A 17,231-nucleotide genomic window follows, 5' to 3' on the forward strand; every position below is an offset into this window, starting at 1 on the left:
GACGGGGGCTGGGCCGCCCAGGCCCAACCCCATGGCACTTGGCTTCGGCCAAGTTGCTCCACTTAGCCGAATGCCAAATGCACTAATATTTTTTTTAAAAAAAGTAAAATACAATAAATGAAATTAAGCCAAATTAGCTTACCCTTGGCTCCAAGTCAAGGGTAAGCTAATTTAGCTTTGCTTGGAGCCTACCCTTGGGCTCCAAGCCAAGGTAACTTAGTTGTTAAGGCTCCATGCTTATAAATAGGATGGAGCCTAATGCACAAAGAAATGAAGAAATTAGACCCGAACCTTTGGAAAAGTAGATTTTTTGAATTAATTTTCCATTTTCATTTTGTAAATATTTGAGTTTGGGATCTAAAATAAAAAACATCGTTTTGAAATCCCAATACGAACCGTGACCCGATTTTAGGGTAGTTCGGGATTCAAACGTCGTAGATCCGTGTATTTGAAATGTTTCAAATCGTTTTTCTGAAAAAATCCACTTTTTATGTTCCGCTACACGAACCGTGACCCGATTTGGATAGTTTGGGATTAAAAGTGATGATATAGCATAGATCTAATTGGTTTTCATATTTCTGGGAATTAAAGGGGTTGATTTGAATATTTACCTTTTCTGTTCTATTTATATGTATATATATACACGTGTAGGGCGAGAGGCTAGATGATTAGTTGTTTTATTTATTTTTTATGTCTATGGAGTAGTTTTATATATGGGTATAAAATATGGGTTTAATTATATTTGGGTATTGTTTTAAATTGTTCTGCAAAACCAGGGACTGGTCTAGGTATTTTTCACCTTTTCCTTTTATGTATATATATATATATAGATCATATATGTTATGTGTAGAGGGGGGGGAATTTAGTATTATTAATATATGTATTAGTAAATAGGTATATTTGTATATGAGTTGGGTTATATATTATTAGTATTTTTGGGAATTTCTTTTTGCTCTCTAATAAAAGCAGGGACCGTTTGTGATGTTTTACACTTTATTGGTTATTGGTTATTTATTAATTTTAGGGTGTGTTTTAATGGATTTAAAGGATGAATATATAGATATGGGTATATTAGGATATTATTTGGTAATTTTAATCTCATTTTGTACATATATACAGGGGGGCTGGGGGGGCCCGGGCCCCTCCGGCCGCCGGAACCACCATGGTCACGAGTAGTTTCGGCCCCCCAAATATTAGTTTATATACATTCTGTGTAGTAATATTTCACTGTTTAAAGGTAGATGAGATGGTTAAAACACTTACTTCTTTTTAAAAGGTCCTAGGTTCAATTTCTCCTAACCTCAATTTATTTTAGAAAGTGTTTATTTATTTAAATTTTATTTTTCAATAATTATAAAACTATGTTACCATTATTAATTTATTTATTTATTTTCATAACACTTTTGAACTCATTTTTATTATGTCTTTTTCATTAAAAAAATTAATTTCTTATTTTTGAGACTCAGACAACTTAATTTCTAAATTAAATTTTAAAATTTTAAAACTAAAAATAAAAAAAATGTAAAAATGTTATAATTTTTTTAGAAACTAGTATTGAACTAATAAAAAAAAGGGTAAAGTTCAAATAAAACCCATGTGGTTTCACTAATTTTCAGATAAAGGACTGTGGTTTACTTTTTGTCAAAACGAGGATTGAGGTTTTTAACTTTAACAAAATAAGGACTTTTTCGATTGATACTATTAAAATCACCTTTGACGACTTCAAAAATGACATATTTTATGAACTACTAATATTTTAAGCAACTTTAATTCTTCAACTTTTTTATTTTGAGATTGTATAGATGATGTTTGGTAAAGAGAGAGAAAGTTAATGTTTAGAGAGAGAAAGTTCCAAAAAAGATGATTTTCGAAAATCGAAAATGTAGTTCCATAGAAAATATGACGTTGAACAACTTTAATTCTTGAAAATTTTCATTTTCAGGTCGTTAAAGATGGTTTTAATAGCATTAATCCAAGTTTGAAACCTCAATCCTTGTTTTGATAAAAAGTAAACCACAGTCCTTTATCTGAAAATTAGTGAAACCACATAGGTTTTATTTAAACTTTACCCTAAAAAAAATTAAATATATCTCATTACGTGTTTGGCTTATCCAAAATCCAAAATTTTAATATTTTAGACCTATTAGGTACTACATAAATCCAAATTTCTAATTTTTTTAGGCATGTTAGGCATTTCTAAATCTAAATTTCTAATTTTTTTTGCTTGTTAGGTCTTTCTAAATCCAAATTTTTAATTTTTTTTTGCTTGTTAAGCCTCCATAAATCTAAATTTCCAATTTTTTTTTGTCTCTTAGGTCTCCTTAAAATTGGTTATTGACCATTCAAATTATAACACGCACATATACAAGCAAGTTCGAATTAGCAAAAAAAATAATCTTGAATGCACGTGTAAAATCGGCCCCCCAACCGACTAATCATGTATTCGTCACTGCATATATACATATTTAGTTTTTATATACATTATATATATAATTAGTTTTTTACTCTATTTTAATCGTTTAGGATGTATGGATATAATAGTTATTTTCCTTATACATATATGTATATGTTTACTAAGTATTTTCCATCATTTGGGTATATATATATATATATATGTGGTTGCATTTTAGTGGTTGGGGATATTAAGGGATTAAGTCAAAGAGGAAAAATGAGATAGTAAGTAAGGAAGTGTTAATTTGGTTTTTCCTAATAAAAAACATTTTAAATACTTCCAACTATAATTAAAAGTTTTGATTTCCTTTTTTTTTTTATCTTCAAACGAATTCCAAAAATCTCATGTTTTGAAACCTTAGTCCATTCCAACGGTGGACTAGGCGAACATGTAAATAAAAAGGTTTCCTTAATAAATGTTTTTCCTAATGCAAATAAAAGAGGTTTTTGACTTGATTTCCCTTTCAAAATGATTTTGTATAAAATAACCGACTTGTATGCTTGATCACGTTTTCATGTAAATGTTTCTTTTTTTCTTACTTCACGTTTTAAACGCGCTTAAGTCGTTCCAACGGCGACTTAAGCGAGAAGCATGTAAATTAACGGGGTTTTGAAACGTGCCTAAATCGTCTCAACGACGATTAAGGCACGAACCATGTAAATAAATGGTTTTTTTGGGAGAGAGATTAACTTAGACTTGATGTATATAGCTTAGGAGAATGTTCTTTTGTTGTAATCTTCATAATTATTCCTCTTCTTCTCTTCCCCCTCTAACGTATATTAATTCACAAAATGGGTGATTCTTTAATAAAATGGCTTTCAATAATATATGCTCAAAACGGTTTTCAAAACGAGTAAGAAAAGGTTTCAAATGAATTTTAAACTTAAGGAAATATGCGATTAGTCCGTTAGCGCCTAAGGTGTTAAGTAGGAGGCCGGTGGTTCAGAACCGGGCGATGTCGAGGTGCCTAGCAGCCTTTCTCCAGAAAGGAGCTAGCCTTCTCGACTCGTACCCAATTTTCCGAACCCTCACCGGTCTCTCGTAAGGGATCAGTGTTCATTTCCTATTCGTGGGTGGCGACTCTTCCATACTCCGAGCTCCAGTCCTGCCGAGTAGCTTGATTCCTAGATTAGTTGCATTCGGCGCTAATCACAACATTATCGTCAATGGTGTCTACCCATCGGGTCTTCCGGGCGAGGCCTGGTACCTATAAGTGGCGACTCTGCTGGGGAAGTAGAGAAATTGATTCTGAAAGACATTTATTAAGCAATAACGGGGACAGATCGTATTATTTCTTTTCGTATGCATTCATGTGCATTATTGCAAACCTTTTGGGTAATTTCCGTGAAACTTCTAGTAAGAGTCCACTCGTCACTCGAAAGAAGCTAACGTAAGTTCCCCCTTATAGTAAGGCGTCGAAGGGTCCCCATCCATTCGATAGGGGCGAATTCGTGCGTTCCTATGAGGTCCCGTGATGAGCCGTGTCACCATATAGTAGTAGCCTTAGAAGTTTTCCTTAGGATTACCCGTTACCATTTTTGAATTAATAAATGAATCAATTCATGTTTTCAAATCGTCCTGATACGTGTCTAATCCTAAAATACGTAAAGAAAATGAAACGATGCGTTAATATATACTCTTAAACCGATATATAAACTACCCCAAAACATCGAAACGATTTGAACTAAAAACGACTTAATCATCTCGTATGAATGAACTTGTGCGGCCCGTTGGTCCCTTTCAGTTGTCCCGAAGAATGCACATGTTCAGGAAATGCTTGATGATTTATAACGCGCTAGTAAAGATCGGTTTGGTATTGAGGATAGTTCTATCTCGATTCAAAGGAATATATTAATGGTAGCCGTTATTCACATTCTTTAAATATGTTGGGATAAAATGAGATTATAACGAAATGAAAACGAAGAACATTTCTGTTTTGAATGACCTCATTGTAACGTAAAGAGTTTCGTGAACATGGCCCGTTCCTTTCGAATTAAAAACGAGCTCTTACGTTACACCTTGTGTCGTTCTAAGGAGAAATGGACGTATCCACAAAGGTGACTAAGAAAATAAAAACGACCAAAATCAATCCTTTTACGATATATGTCAATCCTGAGGGTAGTTAAAGAAAATGAATCAATGTCGTTAAATACGTGCCTCGAACTAGTATATACGCCGCTTAAAATCATGAAAGCCGAATTAAGCTGAACCGCGTAATAGCGCCATATGGACGAGACTGTGGGTTTGATTAATGGCTCGATCATTTCGACTGTTGCCAGAGCTACAAGAAATATAGCCTGATTAGCATGTTTGTTTGATTCGTGCCTAAATGAGGAAAACGACAATAACCTTCTTTCGAATAAGCATGCGATTAAACGAAACGTTAATTTTCTATAACCACGCTAAGATGATGTATCCCGTGAATTGGAAGAAATAAAGAGTTGTTTCTAGCCGAAAGATTGTCGTGCGCTCAAATAAGACTCACCGTCTTTTCACGTAGCCAAAACGAGCAAATGAACTTTTACGCTAGAAACAAACACGTTACGCGATGGTTGATGCTCGTAAAGTATATAGCAGTTAATAGGACAAGTGTATCCTATCGCAACAAGTAATAAAGTGCTAAGCACGAGATCGAACCACAAGGACTATTCGTTATAACTAGCAAATCTACCTAGAATGATCTAATTGTTTAGAGGGTTGGATAAATGTTGGGTTTTTGAATAACTAACTAATTGAATTAAAAGCAATAAACATAACAAAATAAAGTGAACAATTGATAGGGTAGAAGGTGAATTCATGGATGACACAACCTAGGCTGAGGAATCCTTTGATTAAATCCTATGTATGGGTTTAGGGAGTTCAGATTTGTGTTTTACCCATGATTGAAGGTAATTGCCCTAAGTGAAAGACTAATATGATCAGTATTGTCCTTCCTATTCACATGCATTCGGGTGACGGCTTGATTAGGCATATACCCTAGGTCATGCAAAGCATTAGGTTTATTGACAATTAAGGCTAAAGCCGTAGCCCAACCACAAAGCCTCATTCCTAGTGGTCTCTAGCGAAGTCAGATTTACACAAGTTCGGTATAGACGATTCCGTGGTCAGGTTCTCATCTATCTATAATCCTATTTAATGTCAGGGTAACAGGTATTAGGCACATTATATACATAAACAGGCTAGTTGATCATTATCAATGTTCATTCTAGCATAAATCCTGTTCCTAACAATATCTAGGCATTAAGCATGCATAAACTGATCAATCAAAGGTCCTAGATCCCTAATCATACATATTCATACAATCAATTTCATCCCCATCCCAAATTGGATGGAGATCAGTTCATAGACAAACTAATCATAATAGGAGGAAATCAAGAATAACGAAAAACATCCATAATAAATTATAAAAGCAAAAGATAAAAGAGAGAGATAGAAATCTGAAACCCGCTTTGTCTGATTCGATTATAAAAATAGAAGATGAAGAGCTTCTCCCATCAATCGTTCTTGAAAGAAAAGACAAAACAGAAAATAAACCTAACCTAGAAAGCAGGAAATCTAATCTAAAACCTAAAAATCTACATAATGGAGGAGAGAAAGCCCTAGCGGCTCTCTGATTTATTCAATGGCTCATCCCCCCTCAAGGATTAGGTTTAGCTCCCTATTTATAGAGTTAGGGAGGAAACCCTAATGCCTCAAGGGTAAAAATGGCATTTACAAAGTGTTTAAATGGGCTTCTGGGGCCTGATCCGCGAATTTCAGCAAGGGGGAAGGCGCTGGTGCGCCTTTCCCCGCCTCGTCTCGTCGAGACAAGGCATGTCTCGACGAGACGAGGGCCTGTCTCGACGAGACAGGTGATGTCTCACCGAGACAGGTCCTATTCAAGGAACTGTGGCTCCGGCTTTTATCTGTTTAGGTCCATGGACTTCCGAAAAGTGCTCTAATGGTCCCTGATGAATCCCAAAAGTGCTCTGATGGTCCCTGAAGAATCCGAAAATGCTCCAATAGGCTTGGGTCTGGTTCAGAAATGCTCAAATAGGCCCAAAAACACCTGAAAACACAGAAAATGACAAAAATAAGAGAAATTACTAATTCTAACTAAAAGATAACAAAACAATAATAAAACTGAAAGGAAATAAAGCAAAAGGAACCTAAAAGGGGCCTAAAAACCCTATACAAATGGGAGCTATCAATGGTTCCGCTCGCTAAAAATAAAATCCAAAGGTGATACAATCACTAAGAAAACACAAGGTTGCGTCTCTCGATAGATCTCAAAAGATCCCGTTGTAATCCAAAAATCGAGACACAAACTTACGTGGAATAAAAAGGGAACGAAACATGGTCAAAACGAAAGATTGAACCGAAAGAATAACTTGTGCCACGTTTAAATCCAAGATGCGCTTGAAAGGGAGTCAAAACTAAACTAATGCATCTCGCAAAATCACAAAAGACGAGTTATTTGAAGTGACAATACAATATGGTCGATATCTTAGTCACTAAACGATGATATGTCAAAACGAATTGTATTATATGATGAATGATTTACTTTTTCGCAATAATTGACGACGTCACGCGTTCTATGGATCGCAATGTGAATCTATGCCAAAATCCTAGGAAAGAGACTTGAACCATCGAGTGTGCGGAGGAATAAGGATGGAAGAGCGATGTTGTGATACGTGTGATTGGACTAACGCTGGTTTCTTGTTGTCTTATATATCCGAATATAATAAATGCACACACCACAATTCATGCATATTAATCATGCATACATACATACAGGTGTTGCTTGTACAGAAGTCCCCATTAAGTGGTTTTGGTTCCGCGAGAGTAGACGGCTGGTCAGACGGTTCGATGAGTTACAAATAGTCAGCTCCAAATCATCTCAATCAGCAGTCATGGCATCTGAGTCATCTCCGTCCGAGTCATCTCAGTCTTCGGTCAGTATGTCTATGACAGATGAGAGAGTAGCAGGGTTAGAAATATCGGTGAACAATATCAATGATCAATTGGCCGCAATGTTGGTCTAGCTGGCTGATCTTACAACGAAAGGTAACAAGAGTGGTAGTAAACAAGTTCAGAACATTGTGAATACCGATCCCCGTTTCGAAAATAAGGATGACTGTCAGGATTACATAACAAACGGGTTGGGAAAGAGAAAGCGAGGGGAGGGGAATGGAAGCAACACATCACCCAGGAGGTGCAGGACCCGCGTGGAGTTCAGACTCCCGGACATGAAGAAGTTTGATGGAACTGGGGATCCCACCGCCCATATGAACCAATATGTGGTTGTGATGAGGCACACCATTCTCACTGAAGAACGGGTCGTGGAGCTGTTCAACAATTATCTAGAAGGAGCTGCCCTCGTATGGTTTATGCGTTATCTCCGATGTCGAAGGGGGATTGGAAGAAGCTGGCGAAGGCATTCATCGCACAATATAACTTCAACACCATGCTTGAGGTCACTTTGGAGGAGCTAGAGAGCACCAAGCAGCAGGTTGGGGAGTCTATGCCTGACTTTGTGTGCAGGTGGAGGGCTAAGGCGGCAGCTATGAGACAAAATCCGGTAGAGCAGGACCAAATCAGAATGGTGGTCGGCAATACCTTGCCATACATTAAAGATGAGCTGAGATATATGTCGTTTACCGACTTCAATCAGATATATAACTGCGCATTAATTGTTGAGAGAAATGGAAGGCCGAAGGAAGGTTACACTAAGTGGACGGAGTCGGGATACGAGGCCGGAGGGCCGAGTGCTCGTGCAGAGCCGACCGCAGTAAAAATGCTAGAGCTCAATGCCATGGGAAGGAGGCAGTTCACCAAAATAGATCAGACTTATGCAAAAGTTTTCGAACGATTGCAGAAAAAGGAGTTGCTGAAAGCTCTTACTCCCAAGAACAAGACATGACCCACACCACGGATGATAACCAGGGGGTATTACGAGTTCCATAGTAACTACGAGCATACCATTGAGAATTGCGAGAGGCTAAAGCATGAGATCCAGGATCTGATAAATGAAAAGAAAATAGTCGATCCATCATCAGCAAACCCTCCCACTAGGCGCAACCCATTGCCTAACCATAGCGTGAGCATGATTGGATCTGGGTTGGAAGAGAGCTTTGTGATGGAATCATTTTGTGAGTTTGAGGAAGAGCTTTTGAGTTCCGAAGAAAAGTTGAATGTGGGCAATGGATGGTTTGTATCGGTCTTGGAGGATGAGGAATTTGATAAAGCTATGAATGACGTAGTGGGCAATGAGGCGCCTTACGACGAGGATGACACTGATAAGATCGAGAAAGGGCCTTATCAGAGAATGATACCCGAGTCGAGACTATTCAGCGTGGTAGAAGACCCCAAGGTTCATGTATATGAAGGTGCGCGCACTATGTTAATCGAGCCGTACGGGATAGCGGATGTAGCCTAGTGGTTTGATCTTCCGCTGGTAGGTGAGCCTTTGAGGTGGTACCGATCATTTCTTGACTCCACTAAACATGATTGGTCACGAATGTCGAGCCCATTCCTTATGGAATACGGGAAGGCCAAAGAAAGAACAACTGGACGTAGTGCAAGGCAGATTGGGCCTATCAAGCGCCCGTTGTCGACGACGCTAGTGGGGGCAATCATGGCCCGGAAAAAGACGGAGATCACTTCCACTGATGAGGATCTCCCGAAGAGGGAAAGGCTCACAACAAGCCATTGTACATTCAGGCTGAGATCAATGGGAATAAGACCAGTTGTGTGGTGGTGGACGATGGATCGACCATTAATGTATGCCCGCTGAAGCTCTTGTCCAAGTTGAGGGTAGAGAAAGGAGATTTGACGGCCTTAGAGATAGTGATTCAAGCTTATGATGATAGCCGTCGGCACATAGAAGGAGTCTTTAAGGCTAAGTTGAAGGTGGGGTCGTATGAAGAGGAGACTGAGTTCACCGTCCTTGACATGCCCGTAACTTTTGCTGTATTGTTGGGACGTCTGTGGTTCCATAAGCTGGGAGGGGTGCCCTCCACGCTCCATCAAATGATCAAGTTCCCCTACGGGGATGAGGTAGTGATGATCAGAGCAGATAAATTGAGTTCAGTGGCAGCATTGGGAATTGAGCCTCAGTTTTTCTCGGGATTCCAGGTTTCTAGGATCTACGAGTCCAGCGTGACCACCGATGTGCTGAAGATGATAAAGGAGAGTTTCATTCCCGGTAGGGGCTTGGGGCACATCATCAGGGACTGCTGGAGTCACCAGACTTCATAAGTTAGAAAACTCGGAGGGGTTTGGGATATGAGCTAGAAGACTTGTCCAACAAAGGCTCCGATGGAAAAGTGGGTCCAAAGAAGTTTGTGAATGAGGGGCATGGCAAGGTCTACTCAGGGGCTCCCGGAGCATGGACTAGTGCTGAAGGAAGGTTTTGAGATCTTCAATGATATTACCGGCTGGGGCAAAGAGGAGGCAAACTGCTTCATGGAGGAAGTTATGTACTAAATACTGAGAGCAGATCATCACCGCTGAGGCGACCGTGGGAGTAGTGGATGAGCCAAGCACTTCGAAGGCCCATAATCACCCTGATGACCCTTATATTACTGCTTTGTTTGAAATAGATGATGGACTCACCAAAACCATCAGTGAAATGAACTCTGATTTCGCTTACTCGCTTGATGTTGATTTTAATTATTCCATGCATTCTCATTCATATAACATGCGTACATTTGAAATCAATGCAATAGAAATGTCGACTTTCAATCTTGGCCCGGATGAAAATCCTAAACTTATACAAATTGCTCAAGACTTAACTACTGAAGAGAGGAAAAAATTTGAGAGAATAAAAAAAAGAGAAAAAAAAATAAAAAAAAATGAAATAGTGTTTGCTTGGACATACGATGACATGCCAAGAATTGATAAATCAATCGTAACTCACCATATTCCAACGTACCCTGATGCTAAGCTCGTAAAGCAAAAGCTTCGACGCATGAGGCCAGAATGGGCAGATAAGATCAGAGAGGAAGTGAAAAAAACAGTTAGAAGCAGGGCTCATCGAAGTAATCGACTATCCTCTGTGGGTGGCAAATGTAGTGCCAATCGCAAAGAAATATGGTAAAGTACGAATGTGCGTCGATTACAAAGATCTTAACAAGGCTTGCCCCAAAAACGAGTTTGCATTGCCTCATATTAATGTATTAATTGACAGCGCAACATCAAGCATCTTACACACGAATGTGGATGGTTTCATGGGCTACATGCAAGTTCAGATGGCCGAGAAGCATAAAGCAAAGACCTCATTCACTACTGAATGGGAGACGTACTGCTATAGAGTTGTAACATCTCAATTTTATGCATTTCATTTCATATAAATATATGCATTACATGACATTGTTAGGGACATTAGAAAATAATATTGCATTTTACATGTCATTGAATATATGATAATCTATGTAGATACTAATATTAGGATAAGTGAAAGTATATGAAATAGATATTTAAGTGTGTCTTAAAAGTATATGGACTAAATTGAATAATCTTAAAAGTATAAGGACTAAAGTGTAATTTGCTAAATTTATAATATAAATAAAATTATATATAATTTTATATCTAATAAAATAATAATAATAATAATAATAACAAGAGTAATAAGGATAATCATAGTGTGATGAAACTTATATGATTGTAATAATAGGAGATATATATGGGCAAAAGGGGAAATCTACCCAAGATCAATTAGATAAGTTTGGAGATGGGTTAGATGGGTTGTTCTAATCTCAAACTTTCCAGAACTTTAGAGAGATAAACTCTTTTTAGAGTGAGAAAGTGAAGAAAAAGAGAAGAAGAAGAAGAAGTAGGAGAAGAAGAGAAAGGTATGTTTATACACCACATTGCACAAATTATTTTATAATTTTGGAAGCTGATTTTGAGAGAGTTGAAGAAGGGAAAGTTTTGAGTTCAGGTCTTAGGTAAATCTCAAAAAAAATTTCATGCAATTTGGTTAAGTATTTTAGGAGATAAGGTATAATCTCCTAGACTAGCTCTAAGTTGAATCTTATACATGAAGCTGTTCTTGTGGTATATTTTTTAAGCTTTTAAAGACTTAATTTGGAGAGGTGTTAAAAATAAGAAATGTTCATATATGTCTTAATTAGTGATCTGGAAAGTTTGGTTAGTATTGTATTTGTATGTTAATATATAACTAGGAAAGAAGTTCATATATGCTATGTTGCCTATGTGTTGACACAGGGTCAGATTATAAATTCGGTTATAAATTATACATGGCTTAGAAAATTCTGAAATTTGGATATAGTATACTCATGTTTGAAAAATGAATCAGACCATTTGGAGTTATATCTTTTGAGTTATGGGTGATTTCGTGAACCGGTACATGCAAATCTATACTATACTCTAAATGAGTAGAAAAATGGCTGACGTGTCGCTTTTTTAGAGTATTAAAGCTGATGTGTCTTTATATTAGTTCTTGCTTATTTCCTTTTACTTTTGTGGATTATCGTTTCAAATTTCACTTTCCTGTCGACTTCTTTTTCTCACAATTACAGTTTCTCCTTCCCGTACGGTTGCTTCTTCCCGCGATATGCTTAGCAGTTTCTATCAGGTAACACGTTCTACTTTATCATCTCTATCTCCATTCACTCTAATTCTGCTACAGTTTCTTAGGGGAATTCTTTCTAATTATAACTGCAACAACTTAAGGTTTACTTAAGTTTCTTAGGGGAATTCTTTAGTTTCTTAGGGGAATTCTTTCTAAACCCTAATCATTTGGATCGATTTGATTGATTTCAGCAATGAATTTTATGGCTTCAACAGTATCTGACAATCTTGAAGGAAACGGATGCCTCTGGTAACTTGGGGTAAATCTCTACCCATATGTCCTACTTCATCTTCCTTCCTTTGATTTGTGGCTTCGATTATGGAGTTCTTAAGAAGACATATGGGTTCTTCTCAACAGGGTAACATTTATGAAAGGACTGAATCTCTTCGTTTCCCAAATCCCAGTCCGCCTCTTCATTTCTCCTTTGTATTTTCCTCTGAAATTCTCATGCATTCTGGATCCTATGTATATAAACAACGCACTTGATGTTCCAATATCTCTCTCTTTCTGTTAATTTAGTTATTTATTCAATTTCAGTTATAGTTTTCATAAGTGGGGTTTTCTATTTTTGCAGGCTTAGCCTACAAAATCTCTCTCTGCTTGATTATTCACTAGAAACTAGAAATTGATCCAGCCTTCAACAAAGATGTATTCTCGAATAACCGATATGGAGATAGGCTGTTTCCCTAATTCTAGGTGATTCGATTTGGGAAAACTGTGTAAAAATGGAGATAGGAAGAACAGAAGAACGGATTTAAGAGAACTCCGTAAGAAATGGAGAGAGGTAATAAATGACAGCCTTGGGCATAGCTCACTTCCAATACTGGCGCTCATTACCTATCATCACACCATCCTTATTTCCTCGCTCTCCCGTTTATGGTATCCGTCCTCGCAAATTATCCACCTCCATAACTTCTCCTCTCTGTTTTACTTCGAATAACACCCAAATCTCCGAGGTATGGTATTTAATTTATACATTCATTATGTTTTTTGGCTTTGTATATTATTTTGAAATGACATTGTTTGTTTATCAGAATGGTGATAGGTCGATTGTTGGGGATTTTCTGGACTATCTCAACGAGTCTTGGACTCAGTTTCATGCTACTGGTACATTCCTTTTCCTCTTTTATTTTCTTTTCTTGCTGGTTAATAATGAAGATTTAGTTTCAACTGATACATTCAATTTGGCAAGCATATTTATGAGTAGAATTACAAATTGAGGTTTTTATTGATGTTAATTTTGTTATAGCGGTTGGCTTATTTTTCCAATGTCAATTTCATTTGTGTGCCTTATCTCTTTATTATGGAATAAAATTCCTTTGCCCGAAGTAACTACATCATACAAAATTAGCTACATTGTTCATGAATGCAGGACCCAAATTTCTGCTAATTTCTTCTCTAATTGATTCTATAATAGAAAGGAAGATTTTAATTTCTAACTTAGAAATGGGATGCTGATGAAGACATTTCATTATATGAATAAATTTGAATCTCTAATTAACTAATAAACCTTATTAGCTTATTTTGTCCCTTTAATTTTGTTATAGCGGTTGGCTTATTTTTCCAATGTCAATTTCATTTTGTGTGCCTTATCTCTTTATATGGAATAAAATTCCTTTGCCTGAAGTAACTACATCATACAAAATTAGTTACATTGTTCATGAATGCAGGACCTGTATCTTTTTTGCTTCGACACTCTATCAATTACAGTATAGTTGTGTTTCCTGACATTCTTAATGATCCTTTAGTTTTTCCTGACCTTCTCAATGTATGTATATATATATATATTATATTTTTCTAGGCCTGGAACAACAATATTAGCATATGACCTTAGCGTAATTCCAAGGTTCAACTTCCCAACTATTTTCTTAGAGGATTATCAGATCAGATCTTCCTGTGAATCTTCAAGCCGTGGCTTCTCGAGCTGAGAGACAATTTGGGGGTAACCATAAGACTTTAGTTGCAGGAAGCGGAAGTTCCATGGCTATATCTACTTCTCCTGACATAGATTTGAATGGTGCTCTTTGTGAGAAGAACACTTTTTCAATGGGACATTTAAAAGAGAGTTATCCAAACTCAAATTTTAGTCCTTCTCCCTCAAGTGAGTTGAATACCATTTGGGGTGTTTTTGGAAAAGTTTGTAGACTTGATAGGCCTTGCATAGTGGACGAAGTACATCTACGCAGATTTGATGGCCTGTTGGTAATTAGCAGACTCTAGGTTAATCTTTCTGATTTCTTTTCCTTTCTTTCTTGACATGTCAGTTGCTGATAAAATGGTGTTGAAGTTCTGTAGGAAAATGGAGGGGTCCATCGATGTGTTGTTGGTAGCATAACTATGAAACCTCCTGTCCAAGAAGTCTGGAAAGTTGACTGCTTATGAGAGTCTTCCTGAGTAAGTTCGTGTATTCCTTTTGATGCATCAAACAGGGTTGGAGCATTTAAAATTCTGAATAACGTTTATATGTTCTACGAACTGGAAGCTTTTTCCTATCTTCTTGTGATGCTTTATCTGTTACATGGTGCAGCTTTGCATGATATAAAATAACTTTTCATGGATCTGTTGTTTTAGGTGCTGTTAGGTAGCAAATTGTATGACTCTTTTCATCTCAATATGGCAATGCCTTGATACATTATTATAAATTTGTAAAGAAAAACCAGCGTAGTCAAATTTCAGGTTGTTTCCTCCTATTGCAATGTTATTTTGCTTATGGCCTTATGGTTATAGATCAGAAATTTCTGCTAATTTCTTCTCCATTCCTCTTTTTGCTCTATCTTTTCCCGTTTCCCTAATCTATTGCAATCTGTTTCCAGGTGATGAATTCATAAAGCTAAAAATGAAGAAATGGAGATAGGAAGAATAGAAGAACCGATTTGGGAAAACTCGGTAAGAAATGGAGATAGGAAGAACAAAAGAAGCGATTTGGGATTCGGTTTCACTCTTTTCGATTTGGTCAAAATTGACGAAAATATAGAAAAAAAACGTGCAACGCACGGGTGAAAAACTAGTTATGATTAAAGTAAGACCCAAAGAGAAATTTTGTAATAAATTATGTATACTTGGACATTCTATAAAACTTTAGTATGGTATGCATATATGAGTCTAGGATAAAATGAAATTATAATTAGTTCATTTAGATAAGTGAAAGAGGAGTTATAAGGCTTTTAAGGTTAAGAGGTCATACTAGTATAGGTACAAATATCATTTGGTGGAAACAAGTGTAATGAAATGGAAAATAAAAAGTAATAAGTAAATAATTTTTGGGTTTAAAGAGGGTTAAATTATATTTAATCATATGCTAAATTATATTATAGGTGCTCGTAATATTGAAGATATTCCGGAGGAGGGTACAAGTCGTCATTGAGAAAATTAGCGGTTTAGAAGTGAGTATAAACATGATGTGAAGTTAATTTTTAATTGTGTTTGTGATTTGAGAATTGTGGTGTTTGATTGTATACATATTGATGTGAATTGTTGTAACTAACTTCAATAGATATGAATTGATACGCGTTGAACATTATTTGTGATAGTTGGATTTAAATGAGTATGTGTATATGTTAAATGTGATACATGTTGAATATTATTTGTGATAGTTGGATTGGAATGAGAAGTATGTGTATATGTTAAATGTGATTTCATTGATATAGAACATATGTACACAATTGCATGAAACATAAATGGATGACGTTGTGACATACCAGTTCAGTCACTGTTATGACTACTTGAATTTATATGGACTACTTGGACCTATACGGTCAATATTTGGACTACTTGGATCTATACGGCCAATACGTGGACTACTTGATTACATGGACCGAAACAAGATTATCTTATACCTGTTATTTGATCTCGGGTAGTGACTGGTTGGTGGTGTCACAACATTAATAAAACGGTTCATTCATTTGCATTTGTATGACTTGGGTGAGGGACTTGTTTACGTGATTGTGTGTGATTGGTATTCATTGATTGTTTATATTCACTGAGTTGCGACTCATATAAATCGCTAAATTTTCTAGCTAGTTGAAGTGAAGGTTAGGCTGGACTTTAGACGCTTAAAGAACTGTAGATTCCATGGATGAAAGGTCGGTTTGCTGGGTTCCGTCTCACACTCTCTCCTCTCATTATAAGCATGTAGAATAAGTAAACTTTTGGACTATATAAGTTGTAGACTGTATGTATAAAGATATATATATATATATATATGTATATATTAACGTGTATATGTTTGATATACCTACGAGTATAAGTTGTTAATATATGCTTTTATCTAATGAATAGTTTTAGTTTAAAAAAAATTTATACGTCTAGGGTGTTACATTTATTGGTATCAGAGCAGGAATATGACCATAGTGACATACATAAGCATACATTGCATGATATACATATAAGTTGTTTATAATATGATATTACAATCATATAAGTTAGAAGAAGTTGGAGAATAGAATAGAAATGAAAATGAAATGAGGAGAGAGGAACCAGTCAGACCACCTTCTGTAGGAGCACCAATTAATAATCCACTAGCATCACCTGCACATTCTCATGCATCAAATGTACACTATCAAGCTCCTCCTCATAGGCAGATACAAGAACCAGTGGTTCCAAGAGAAAGGAGGTTTGATAAACTGAAAAAGCAGGGTGCTGAAGAATTTACTGGTACCACAGATCCTATACAAGCAGAAAGATGGTTGAAGAGATTGGAAATGGTTTTCAATTTGATGAAGTGCACTCCTGAAGAAAAGTTTGATTATGGTGTATTTTTATTCTAGGGAGATGCATATGATTGGTGGGAAACTATTCCTAATGGCACAGTTCAGCCCCCTGTGTTGACATGGGATGACTTTGTTCGTGAGTTTCGTAATAATTATATGCCAGAGGTGTATGTAGATGACAAAAGGAGGGAATTTATGAATCTAAAACAGGAAAGAATGACAGTGGTTGAATATGAAGTCAAATTTAATCAACTGTCAGCTTATGTTCCTTCCTTGGTGGCTACAGAAAAAGACAAATGCAAGAAGTTTGAGGAAGGCTTGAAATATGAAATTCGAAGTAAAATTACAGCATCTGATCTTGAAACTTATCAGAAACTAAAAGCTGCAGCTATTAGAGGTGAAAGGTTGGAAAAAGAAAGAATTGATTTCCAAGCAAAAAGGGGTTATAGTCATTCTAGTGCTGAGCAGAGTAACAAGTTTGTCAAACATCAAG

General features: G+C 36.6%; 1 protein-coding gene across 17 annotated transcripts; it reads left to right on the forward strand.

The window, feature by feature from the left end:
• Window positions 1-11,208: 11,208 nt before the first annotated feature.
• LOC136233380 (uncharacterized) lies at window positions 11,209-16,300 on the forward strand. Of its 17 annotated transcripts, XR_010690812.1 has the most exons (9): window positions 11,212-11,286; window positions 11,977-12,032; window positions 12,221-12,288; window positions 12,387-12,494; window positions 12,604-12,985; window positions 13,064-13,136; window positions 13,831-14,231; window positions 14,325-14,423; window positions 14,843-15,122. XR_010690812.1 is itself a non-coding variant. In XM_066023014.1 (6 exons), exons 3-5 carry the CDS (start codon window positions 12,821-12,823, stop codon window positions 14,881-14,883), a joined length of 279 nt encoding a protein of 92 aa, XP_065879086.1. In that variant the 5' UTR covers window positions 11,888-12,032; window positions 12,221-12,288; window positions 12,604-12,820; the 3' UTR covers window positions 14,884-14,915; window positions 15,344-16,035. The 17 variants fall into 17 exon arrangements, 2 of the variants coding, with proteins under 2 accessions (XP_065879086.1, XP_065879085.1); XR_010690808.1 differs by lacking the exon at window positions 12,387-12,494 and having other exon boundaries at window positions 11,209-11,286; XR_010690809.1 differs by lacking the exons at window positions 11,212-11,286; window positions 12,387-12,494 and adding an exon at window positions 11,783-11,800.
• Window positions 16,301-17,231: the final 931 nt, after the last annotated feature.

Source organism: Euphorbia lathyris, chromosome 6, assembly GCF_963576675.1.
Source record: "Euphorbia lathyris chromosome 6, ddEupLath1.1, whole genome shotgun sequence".
Classification (NCBI taxonomy): Eukaryota; Viridiplantae; Streptophyta; class Magnoliopsida; order Malpighiales; family Euphorbiaceae; genus Euphorbia; species Euphorbia lathyris.

Excerpts from the sequence above, each read along its gene's own strand:
- LOC136233380 (XM_066023014.1), top strand. The coding sequence starts at position 12,821 with ATGACAGCCTTGGGCATAGCTCACTTCCAATACTGGCGCTCATTACCT. Across the intron at positions 12,986-13,063 it reads ATAACACCCAAATCTCCGAG|AATGGTGATAGGTCGATTGT; the intron begins GTATGGTATTTA and ends TTTGTTTATCAG. Across the intron at positions 13,137-14,842 it reads GACTCAGTTTCATGCTACTG|GTGATGAATTCATAAAGCTA; the intron begins GTACATTCCTTT and ends ATCTGTTTCCAG.